We start from the raw sequence: 12,150 nt of genomic DNA on the forward strand, positions 1-12,150 counted from the left end.
CTCTGGGTGGACTGCATGCACTCAGCATATTCAGTTGGATGGGTTGGGGGCAAGAGTTTTCTAAGGAATCCCAAAAAGCAAGATTTTGGGTTTCTTTTAATTGATGTGATAGATCCATGGAAGTAATTAGAGACTTGCTGGTTTTTTTTTTGTTTTTTTTTTTAAATCTGAGTACTGAAATTCAAAAGTGTTACCTTTTTAAAGATTTTCTCACAAGCTGTTTCAGATAAAAGTACTGATAAGAGGTGTTCATAAAATAAACTCCAATAAAACCTCTACTATCCTTTAGAGTAGACAGATGGCTATTACACACCCCGCTATCTATTTTTTTATTTAGATGTTTCTTGAATAGAAATGTCACTATATATATATACATTGAACACTTTACATATTCATTACATCAGTGCTAGGAGGTTCATTGATGGCTTTTTGTGTAGACAGTTTCCTGGTTACCTTCCACCTTTGATGCATGACGGGCTAAAGTGAAGAGATAGTCACTAAGCCTAGGAAAGAACAGAGATTAGGCAAACACTCCAGAAATGGATTAAAAGAACCACCCATGCTAACTTTACACCAAAGAGGCAGAGCCCCTTCCCCTCCCACCACTGCTGCACAGGAGGGCCTTCTCCTGCCTTTCTTAATACAGCCCTCACCCACAGGGAAAGAAATTCAGTAAAACAATCTGCCAGCAGCAACCCTGGGCAGTAAGACATCAACAAAAAACAGCAGTGACTACACCTAAATATTAATTAGGGCTGCTGAGATCATGGATTTAATTAAAAAAAAAAATGTTAATGGAAATTTACATTAAAAAACCCCTACATTTTACTAACAATGCAAGTAGGTTGCTTTGTAATTTAATCTGTATATGGCAGGACTGCTGCTTGCTCTGTCTTCCTGTCAAAAACTGCATGTTGCGTGGGGTGGAAGGGCCCAAAATTAAGTGAATAACCATTTTTATACAACTTTTTAAAAATTAAATCTGCTTACTATACAATATTAAAAAAACAAACTACAGGTGCTATAGGCATGAAGTCTGTTAAAAATGCTGCTGCCTTCCATACCAGCCTGGTCCTAAACTTGCACATCTAGAGGAGGTCATCCTTGCAGACTAATAGTTATTCCTAGGGCGGCATAGAAGGGCTGAGTCTGAGTTTCCCTAACTGCCCAATCTCACCCACCTCATGTTCCGTTTTCCTTGGTTTGTGGCCTACTAACCACAGTTCTTGCAACTTTCCCCAATTAAAACTGTTCATTCCCCTCAACTCCCAAATATTAATATTTAAAGGCTCAAAGATAAGTTATCACTTGTTCTCTTGTTTGTAGTAGATTATTTAAAATTGCAGAGAACTGTTTGAACCTTGCAGGAAATGCTAATTAGTCTGGGTTTCAGGGTAAGGCTACTATAACAAACTTTTTGTCAAGACAATAAGTTCACATCTCTCCTCCCTAGTGGCTTTTCCTTATACATCACTTTGCTCAGTTATCCTTTTTGGTTATTCTCTGTTTTAATCCACCCGTTCAGTGAAGTCTTATGTTTTCGGGTTTGTCCTGTCTAGACTGTAAACTCCGAGGCGCAGGGACAGTCTTGTCTCAGCAGTTGGTTGCAGCACTGTACCCTCTGCTATACAAATCACTAATGGATGAGAAAGCTCAGCCTGATGCTAGTTTACATGCAAAGTGATTGACACAGGGATGGCTGCTCCCAGAACCAGCAGAAAACCTGACAGGCGGAGGCAGAACAGTGCATTCTGTTGACAGCACCTTTTTGCCTGGACTTGAGCCTGCATTTTCTGCATGCAAAACTTAACTCCTTGCTGCATTGGAGTACTGCTTAGTGCCCTCACATGGAAATCCTATGCAAATGAGGACATTAAGCATTACTCCCAAACTCAAAGACTGCATTGGGCACTGCCCCACCTTTAGTTCTGGGGCAGGGCTGGAGTTAAGTTTCCAGTGCTATGGAAAAAAATAGGAAAAAAAAGTTTACAAATGTAAAAATAAGTTTCTTTCTGAGGGGCTGATGTAACAATGTTTGCAAGGGGGGGATGCCATGCAATATGTAAATTAGGGGGTCACGCTAGGAAGGAGGCACTAGGGTCACTTGCTCGACCTTAGTGCCTCCTTGCTAAGGCAACCCACCGCGGCTGCCGGTTATGAAGACCAACACCAGTAAACGCGGCCTCTGTTTTCATAACCAGCCTGTCTGCCAGTAATGAAAACAGCTGCCATTTTCATTACTGGCAGACGGACGGTTATGAAATCAGACACCGAGTTTACCGGCGTTGGTCTTCATAACTCAGCGGTCTGCCGCGTCTTTACTAAAAAAAAAAGTACAAAAAAGCAGTTCTCCTTTTCTGTACTTTTTACCTGCGCTCATCTATTAATGCCTGCTCGATAAATGTGCTTCTGAGACGCACACTTATCTTTTTGCATGAGGAGTGATTAATAGGCTCATTCACATGCATTTGCTGAGCGCTCTCTCATTCACTCTTGATGCAGGTTAAATAGGTGCTAATTCCCCTATTGCATTAAGGGGTGGATTAGCGCTTATTTATCCAGCGCACTGTATTGCATCTGCCCCTGGGTAAGAGCCCGCCCCTGCTGCCACTTAACCAGAGTTACTGACTTATATGGGTAAATGTCAGCAGCTGCCACTGCCACTTAGATACCAGTGTATCCGTCGAGCTGGCAGTGGGAAGCAGCTGCTGGATAAGTCTATTTAACGGGGTAGCTGGTGCAGGTCACTGATACTTTACTGTATAAACTGACCTGCGCCAGATACCTGGAAAAATGCAAACTTATCGGGCAGCTGCTTCTCAGTGCCAGCTCAATGACAGCCACATCAATACCAGTTTAAGTGGTGATGGGGGCTGCCCCCACTTCCATGAGCTGTCTGCCCATACCCCCCCCCCCCCCCCCCATGTCTGTGTACTACCCATCCCTGCTCACACTCGAAGGGTGCTTAGCTTGTTTTGCCTAAAGGAGAGAGAGAGACAGATAGTATGAATGCCAAGCTCTCACCTGTTTAAGTATTTGGCGACATTGGGATCTGCCTCGCCTGCTTGCACTATAGGATGGACGCTGAAGGAAGAAAAAGACAATAATGGTTTTAGTTTGTCTGCAGATTAATCTCTAATAACAAACGGCTGGAGCCCTGCTCAGGCATAACGCTGTGCGGTGAGGAAAACAGCCTTCAATGAGTGCAGCTGAGTTGTAGGGTCGGCAGCACCAGTCCACTCCCTGCTCTCTGTAATAGCAAACACTAAAGGGCAATACCCAAGGAAAAGTAACTGAGCAGTTACTTGTAGAAAGCTTTTTTTTTTTTTAGATGTGCTTTAATAAAAATGGAGGTTTATTGCATGGTAAAATGTCTCTCACCAGCTTTGGTAGAACTGGACCTAGTGCCACCAGACTTTTGATGGAGTAGGCCCCCAAACCACCCCAACCCTTCAAATTTAAATGCAAACCTCTCATCCCCCCCCCCTACTGTTACTGGTGGTCCAGCAGGGGGCCCAGGAGTGATCTCCCACTCTCGGGCCGGTGGCTGCCCTTTGCACTTGCCATGCGACAGGGGCTACCGCTGCCATTGGCTGGCCCCTGTCACATGGTAGGAGCAATGGACAGCAGCACGGTCCCCTCCCCCGTTGGAGTTCAACACGGGCAGGGACCGGAGTTGACTGCGCATGAACAACGGCTTCCCCTGCACTTGCTGAGAGAAAAAAAAAAAAACCGCAGAAGAAAAGGTTTAAAATCAGCCGAGCTCCTCAGCAAAGTTTTAAGCACAATGGACAGCCCCGGCAGCGTGCAGAGTTCAGTCTCTGCCCTCGCCGACGTTAGCCACTCAGAAGGCCGGCCACGGGTACCGACGGCTGAAGGGGGAAAAGAGCGCGCAAGATGGTGCCGCCACGGATCGCCACGTGATGAGTCGACAGAGCCGAAACACTTTCCCCTTGCCCGAAGGGTGATCGGGAATGAAGTCAGTACGGTGCGCCGAGCAAGGAGAGCGGAGGAAAGACTTACCGAAGCCCTTCCATGTCTCTGGACCTGGGGTCAGCGCTTACCGGCTGAGTACAGAGAGGGTCTCCGGCTGCGGAGGGGAGAGGGCTTAGGTTGTCACCGTCGCGCTCATCTTCCTGCACCCACTGCTTCAGCAGCAAAGTCCCCGCCGGGAACCGACTACCTGAGCAAGGCAAACTTCTGAGGGATCTCCACTGGGGGAGGGACCCCTAGGTATCACCGCAGGAGAGCGGGGCTCGATCTTCTTTTAAAGTGAAGGTAAAAATGGGTTTGTGCTGCAATCCCGCTAACACCGTGCTAGTGTGGGGATCGTGACCGCATCAGCTAAGGAGACAGAGAGATACTGAAGGGCTGAGGTCACGGCAGCTTTGAAACCTGACTCTGTCTCCATCTGCTGGCAGGGGAGCATAAACCCACTGGTCCTGAGTCCATCTGGCTACACGCTAGGAAAGTAGTAATTTTACCGTGGGTATAAATTTATACAGCCAGATAACTTTAAAAGAATAGAGCCAGGTCCGTGGTGAAGTGCTAGGTTAAAAAAAAAAAAGCCCTGCCTGACTTAAACAGCCCCTCTACTCTCTCCTTCCTAAAACTCCTATTCTTTAAAAAAAAAAAAAAAAAAAAAAAATGGGTTGGGACTGGTGTTGGTTTCTGCCCCTCCCCCCAAAGGTTACATCATCAGGGTCTCCTTTCCTGCCCCTGCTGGTACTTTTAACTGAAGCCTTTTCTTCAGCCTGGATCACGCTAGGGCCACGACTGCTAAGCAGGCAGGATGGGAGGGCAGGAAGCGGCTGCGAGGGAGGCCGGGGGGGGGGGGGGGCGGATGCTGGCAGTGCAGCTGCTGAGTGACAGCAGAAGGCCTGGGTCGTAGTAAAGTCGCTACCGCAATCTGGGCTGAAGAGAAAGCTAAACCTGTGGTGGGGGGAGGGAAGGGGATGAGGTGAGAGGGTGGGCCCTGGAGATGTAACATTTGAATACCTTACAGCCGCTCAGGGCAAAAGGGGCCAAAACCCACACCGGTCCCAACCCGCTCATTTTTTAAAGACTAGAAGGCATTTGAGGAGGGAGCCTGCAGGCAGGGCCGAGCCTTTAGAGCTAGAGCATGCGAGGAGCGTTATTCCTCTAAAGAGCAGTGTCTACCATGATGCAGATGTTGGTATTGTCCACAAAAAGGCAAATCTTTCCCCAGAGCCCTGCTAAAGTATGGTTGGCAAATGATGAAGACAAGTGGCCTGAGCCCTTAGTCACAGGACGGGTCACCTCTCTTTCACTGGACTGAAGTCTCTTTACCATGACCTTTTAGCTCCCGCTCTCGTGTTTCTAACCTCGTCAAGGTAGGGCCCATAGCCAGCAAGCTCCATTTGTTTATAAGTCGCTTATGCAGAAGTGGAGCAAAGGCTTTGCTGACAGCCCACGTGTACCCCAAATGTAATACTTCCCCCTCTAATGCTGGTTACCCAGCCAACAAAACAGGTCCGATGCCTCAGAGGAGACCTACCTGGGCCTAACAGATCCCAGCTCTACTCTGATACTTTCTACTTATTGCCCTCCCCCGGCCGTTTTATGGATTACAAAAGTTGAGTTCTGGTTTGCTAAGACTTTTGTCTTTCATACCTATGAACCAAAACTCGTTAAAACAAAAAAGCAACAACATGCTTTTATAGATTCCCAACTAGCTAACTTATGCACCCCCTCCTTTCACAGTAACTCTGCTTAGTAACAGGTCCTACCGTCCACTGAGCCTCTGGTCGATGAAGTGAAGGGACAGCCTCAGCTAGGACTCCAGTATTCATAAACCACTTTCCAGGGTAATAAGTACCACGCCTGTGGAGCTGAAAGTGGTTTGTAGCTCCTGCAACCGTTCATACAGTCAGTCTCCTGCCCCCCCTCTACTACTGCAGCATCCCAACACCACCCCTGCTTCACATTTTCAGATGAGCCTCTGGCACAGAACAGAGCGATGGGGCCTGAGGCTAAACAGGATCCTAATAACCCATCCTACCCGAAAAATGCTGCAGGAGGCTTGTGTTCAGATGTCCTCTCTCTATAGCCCATTGCTTCTGTGCTGTGTTTTCCTTTAATCTTTATAATGCTATGGGTTGTTTACTAAAGCAACAGGAAGTCAGGTGACCACCACAACGGCAGGGAATAGAAAAGAACGAGGAACATTTGCCATCTCTCGTCCGTCTCTGAAATGGCTGGAGGTGCGCGCTTGTTCCCACCCCTGCCGCTTCTATACAGAACTGAGAGAGCTTAGGTTGTCGGAGGCGTAAACGCCTGCAGCTGGTTATGATTGTCCCTCCCCCACCCAAAAAAACCACTTGGCAGGATCCTCTTGAACCCCCCCCTGAAACTTCCCTGTGGATAACACACTAATGACAGACGTGCGGTGATCACAGAAGCTGCCTTCTCACTAGCGGGCTGAAAATACCACGAGCCAGCTACCTCCCAGCGGCTCAGCTACTGCCAAAGCTGCAGCACTTTTACAGGGAGAGACACCCACACACACACAGCACTGCAACTAGATAAGATTATAAAGAGTAAGGTAGGTCCCTCTCCTTACTCACCATCTCTCTGCTCTGCGGCAGACTGCTCTGGCCAGGTGAAGCGAAGCACTGCTCTTCCCTCCAGACTACAAGGAAACGACAGTGAGCAGCCGGGCGCCTTATAAAACTGGCATTCAGCATCAAACTGCACCGGCCACTGCCGGCACACAACCTTTCTAGCAACGGTGCGACAGTGGTGCCCAATACTCACAGGTAAAATGAAGGAGGTGAGGGGCGGAAGCCGAGCGCAGTGCTCGTCGATCCAGCGCTCCAGCTCCAGGACGGGGCTCTCAGCAAAATTTGTCCTTTCTGCAAGAGAGGAGAGCGGGTGCCTTAAGAACCATAGGAAGAGAGGCCCACGCCAGACGGCTTTCTCGATCCGCCGCTGGGACTCCAGCCAACGCTTTCTAAGAGATTTTACTGTCTGCCTGCGCGGGGTAAGAGATTCCACAACCCCAGAAATTTCAGCTGCAACACACCTTTTGTAAGAGATTGCAGACAGACACTTCTTGAAGATACAAAATTCACTCAAAGCGTTTTACAGTAAATCAGAACCGCAGCATAAAAACAAGAGGTCGTTTACTGCTTTAACATCCTCTCCCCTCTCCAACACAACAACCGTGACAGTCAATGCCAAATAATAAAGCTGGAAGTACTTAGGTGGCTCTCTCTCGCCGACGATACTGGTGTTGCAATATTGGAACCGATGTCTTGCAGCGTACACTGAATCTACAGGCACCAAGCAGAGAAGAAAGATTAGGCCGAGTACTGCCAACGAAGAACGGCCAATATGACACCGGCACACAGAACAGAGCTCCCGCCTCCTCCAAGGTTAAAAGTCATCACATTTGACTTGCACAACTTGACAATTTTCTGCAGTCTGCTGCTGGGGAGAGGGCGATCTGTCAGGTCACTGCTGTAGCTTTTTCTCCTTTAATGCTCCCTCTCCTCATGCTAACCCGAGGGGTAACGCCAAGGTGACCCTCAATGTTGCTCAGTACTTTGTCCAAGCCTTTTCTTAACCGACCTGGATGTAGTGATACGAATTTTAGAAACTGTACCAAATCACAGTGCACAGTTTCAGTGGAAAAAGATTTAGCGCTACAGAAAAATAAATAGCGAGCACTGGCATTCATGGACACCTGCTCTGAAATACCTTCCCAGTTCCAGCCTCAAAATCAAATCAGCTCTCTGCTGTCCTCATCTAAATAAAATATTTTGATTTTGTTTTTAAGTTTTATTTATAGAAATTTTGAATATATACATCAACAAACAAAAAAAAATCTTAACCAGCAAGCAATGAAGCTACCCCAGATGGATAAAAGTCACCTGTGCACAGAAAAACAGAATATTTAAGTTTGAACAAATCCAAAAATTGTAAATTGAGCCCTGATTGGGTAGGCCCAATCCAGACATTTCGTACAACCCTGCATTGGTAGAACGGAAGGACTTTACGTGCCAGAAATTCAGAATGGATGAGTTTTTCTGGTGCACGCACACTGCTGTTATATGGCTACAACCTCCCCCCAGGCATGAATGAGGGCCTGTGTAACAATTTGTATCGTTACAGGGATGGTAAACTACATCAGAATGTTCACCAGAGGGAGAACTCAGTGTAAACAATGTGATATTAAACTGCAACAATGTATCTTCCACACTGAGGTTACAGTGTAAACAATGTGATATTAAACTGCAACAATGTATCTTCCACACTGAGGTTACAGTGTAAACAATGTGATATTAAACTGCAACAATGTATCTTCCACACTGAGGTTACAGTGTAAACAATGTGATATTAAACTGCAACAATGTATCTTCCACACTGACGTTACAGCAGGGAGGACAGGAAGCTCTTACTCACCTTGTCCAGTTCTTCTACAAACGTATGGCCATAGTCAATACAGAATTCCCTAGCGAGCCTAAACAATGAAGACCCAACAGAATTAAACAGGAACTACACATAAAATACACAGACGAGACCCTAGGGCCCATTACCCTGTGGACGCGGTTTATTTTGCTAACCAGAAGAGCTGATGGAGGACAGCTGTCAGTTTAACTTTGATCCAGTCTAGCACAAGTAACCACTGGCCTTTCTTTAATAAGAACGTGTGGCCAGCAACACAAAAATAGGAGAAACCTTGAAGGAAATCGGTTAGTAAGCTCCTCCTCTGAGTGAGGCTCCCATCAAATGGGAGTGCGGAGGTGGAGCAGGAGTCTTGTGTGGCCTGGGTTGGCAAACACAGGCGCTGAAAACGGGCGCTCGTGTGGACACGCAGCCCCTGGGCATCCAATGCAGAATTTCAATGAGAGGTCGCATTAAAAAAAAAAAAAAGCGCGCTAGGGAAGAACTGTGCGGCCATAGTGCGCAAATGCACTGGGCACTCAATTTGTACATCCGTTTTTATCCCGCTTATTCAGGCCGAGTGCTCTGTTACTTTGCTGAAGAAGCCTCAAGCTAAGTGCATCTAAATTGTGCGACCAGAAGAACTGTATTATTTATTTTTAAATCAAGCCAATCTACCTTTATTTTTCAACACAGCAAGCAGTAAACTTAACTGTCACAATGATACTAAGTAGGAGGACACACAGAGAACCATTTCTTAATTTTATTTTTCATGAGCCCCTGACTCAAATTGACTTTACGCCACTTCCAGGACTGGAGTTAAATTTGCCACATTAAAAAGTGTGCGTTGGGTGCCCAGCGATTTCGTGCACGGGGGGAGGGGTAATACCCTCCTCTACATGGAGTTTACATGTGCTGGACGCTATCAGCTACGCGTTTGTTTGGGTGCGCGGTTTGGATGCGCTAATCTTACTGCAACGGGTCTAGTCTAGCGCGTTAAACGCCCGCCCAATCACGTGTACACCCGTGCACTAGACTGAGCGCACTTTATTACATCAGCCCCTCGGTTGTCTGCATAGTTAGGGGTCTTTAATTTGCAGTGCTTTGGCTTTGCCCCTTTTATTAGTGCTAAACACACACACACTTCTTCCTATTATTTTTAACCTTTGGTGCCCATAGTTAGGACACCATAACCTGAAAAATGTATGGAAGCTGGTAGGAAGACTTCTGTGGGCAAAAGACATACAACAGTAACTGAAAAGTTACACAAAAAATGTTAACATAGCTGCTGTAACTGTGCAGAGTAATAGCGGCAGCTGTGTTAAAGAATGGTACAGACGTGCATAAAGTTTCGGGAGTTATTACGAGAAAGTAAAGACATTTACTACCCAATGGCTGAACTTAATTCATCTGTTGTTCCCAGAGCTTCAAAGATCTGGTCGTCTTTCGGTCTTCTTTCCCCGGTAAATGTGCTAGAAAATCCTTAAATGCACGAAAAAGGAAATCTCAGTTTAAGAAGTACAACACAGAAAAATAATAAAAATTGCATTTGTGTAGCTGGATTAATGCTTTTATAACCTTAAGTACTCACACTAAAGTCTTCCCTAAGAAACGATGGAGGAATGCCAAGCAATTGTTAAACATCAAAGAATCCAAATGTGTTTAGTTTAAAAAAAAAAAAAAAAGCCAGACTACTACTAATACCAGTCCTTCCGTTGATATTTTACGTCTCCAACTTGTTAAATGACAACTTTCATGGTATATGTCCAGCTAGCTGAAAGCCCCTGCTCTCTGGGCATTCATTTTGAATATGAGACTGCAACTACTGACTGGAGGAGGAGAACCGCCAGTGATGGAAGCTAATCCCCCATTCCTTCGCACAATAAATTCTGCTCTAATCCCCCACTCCCTTGCAGGATAAGCTCTGCTCTAATGCCCCGCTCCCTTGCAGGATAAACTCTGCTCTAATCCCCCCGGCTCCCTTGCAGGATAAGCTCTGCTCTAATCCATCGCAGGATAAGCTCTGCTCTAATGCCCCCGCTCCCTCGCAGGATAAGCTCTGCTCTATGCCCCCGCTCCCTTGCAGGATAAGCTCTGCTCTATGCCCCCACTCCCTTGCAGGATAAACTCTGCTCTAATCCCCCCGCTCCCTTGCAGGATAAACTCTGCTCCAATCCCCCGCTCGATAAGCTCTGCTCTAATGCCCCCGCTCCCTTGCAGGATAAGCTCTGCTCTAATCCATCGCAGGATAAGCTCTGCTCTATGCCCCCGCTCCCTTGCAGGATAAGCTCTGCTCTAATCCCCCGCTCGATAAGCTCTGTTCCCCCGCAGGATAAGCTCTGTTCTAATGCCCCCGCTCCCCCACAGGATAAGCTCTGCTCTGCTAATGGCACACTTAGTCCAAACACCTATTTGCCAGCTATTTGCCACTTTTGCCTGGGTGAACAAAAAGCCTTTCTTCATTTTAGCACAAAAGCTGTCCAGTAATTTTGAGATACTAATCCTGTCATTAACAAGGCTGTACCTTTGTTAACCCTTACTTTTCCAGCTCTCTAAGCAGCACCCCACAGTCCCACTGAGTCTTCTTAGCGAGCGGGTGGCACATTGCTGCACACTGACTGCAGCTGAATGATTCGTAGGGGCCAGGATGCACACACTACCCGGTCCTATCAGATCCCATTCCAAGTAAGGTCAATTGTGACAAATTTCCCAAATACAGTTTTCTATATGGAATTGTAAGGAAGTAGCATAAAGAATTATTTAAGAAAAATTATAAAAACATTTACTGGAATAATTTCATTGACAGACTGCAGATATTAAAATGTACTTTATGTACTTCTGAAATAGTGCAGAATACAGCTGGTTTGTAAAGCACCTCTGTTCTCTGGCATTTTACAGAATTACCACCCAAGCTGTAAAGAGAAAAGGACCCCCTCCAGTTTTTATGCACAAGTCTATATACAGTGTTGCCCACATAAACAACTTCAGGTATAAATTACACAAGTCCACATCTGGGATTTTCTTGAACGTGTTTGCTTCACCAGAGACATAAGGAAATATGTAGGTGCCACCCACCCCTGTGTAAGGCTGCAGGAAGGAGAAAGCAGTGGCTGAATTGGCCCTGCAGTAGTCACAGCTTCAGGAGGTGGGGGGTTAGAGCAGAGATCCCAAATCTGTCCTGTTAACCCCATAACAAATCGTATTTTCAGGATATTCATAATGAATATGCATGACATAAATATGCATATACTGGGTCTCCAATATAGGTAAATTTACCTCATGCATATTCAATGCGGACATCCTGAAAACTAGCTGAAGGATCAGAAAGGTTTGGCAAGCCCAGGGTTAAAGGCTGGAGGAAGGGGGTAGCATGTGATGAGGGTGAGTGCATGGGAGCGCTTGGAAATCCTTTTATCCCTGCCAACTGAGAGCATTCAGGGTCACCAGAGCTCACAGGTTCCCAGGTATGCTGATGGGGATATATCAGAAATCTAGCAGCCATCAGTGGTTGTGACAAGGGTACCTGCACCCCTGAGCATGTAGTATGTGTCTCTGGAGTGAGCAGCACAAGGACTTTAAGTGACTTAATTTGACAAGCTGCTTTTAAGTTCTATGCAGGGAAAATACCCAGAAACTATGAAAGCCCTTTACTGAGATAAACAGGATTTATAGCAAGAAAACCTGCAGAATACATGTTCCCTGCTCTTCAAAGCCTCCCCATCCCCTCCCGAGGACAGCCAA

General features: G+C 46.4%; 1 protein-coding gene across 5 annotated transcripts in view; it reads right to left on the minus strand.

Annotated features, from left to right (window-relative positions):
- The window catches only part of MMAB (metabolism of cobalamin associated B), a 32,964-nt gene that overhangs the window by 13,811 nt on the left and 7,003 nt on the right, over positions 1-12,150 (minus strand). For 2 of the 5 annotated variants that reach the window (XM_029620085.1, XM_029620086.1), the window contains exons 3-8: positions 9,798-9,891; positions 8,428-8,485; positions 7,223-7,295; positions 6,778-6,875; positions 6,588-6,652; positions 3,025-3,084 (exon numbers count right to left, since the gene is read on the minus strand). In XM_029620085.1, the coding sequence (XP_029475945.1) occupies positions 3,025-3,084; positions 6,588-6,652; positions 6,778-6,875; positions 7,223-7,295; positions 8,428-8,485; positions 9,798-9,891 (448 nt within the window). Of the gene's footprint in view, positions 1-298; positions 504-3,024; positions 3,085-6,587; positions 6,653-6,777; positions 6,876-7,222; positions 7,296-8,427; positions 8,486-9,797; positions 9,892-12,150 lie in introns of those variants that run through there. The other 3 variants (XM_029620082.1, XM_029620083.1, XM_029620084.1) reach the window with 2 other exon arrangements.

This window comes from Rhinatrema bivittatum, chromosome 11 (genome assembly GCF_901001135.1).
Source record: "Rhinatrema bivittatum chromosome 11, aRhiBiv1.1, whole genome shotgun sequence".
Taxonomy (NCBI): Eukaryota; Metazoa; Chordata; class Amphibia; order Gymnophiona; family Rhinatrematidae; genus Rhinatrema; species Rhinatrema bivittatum.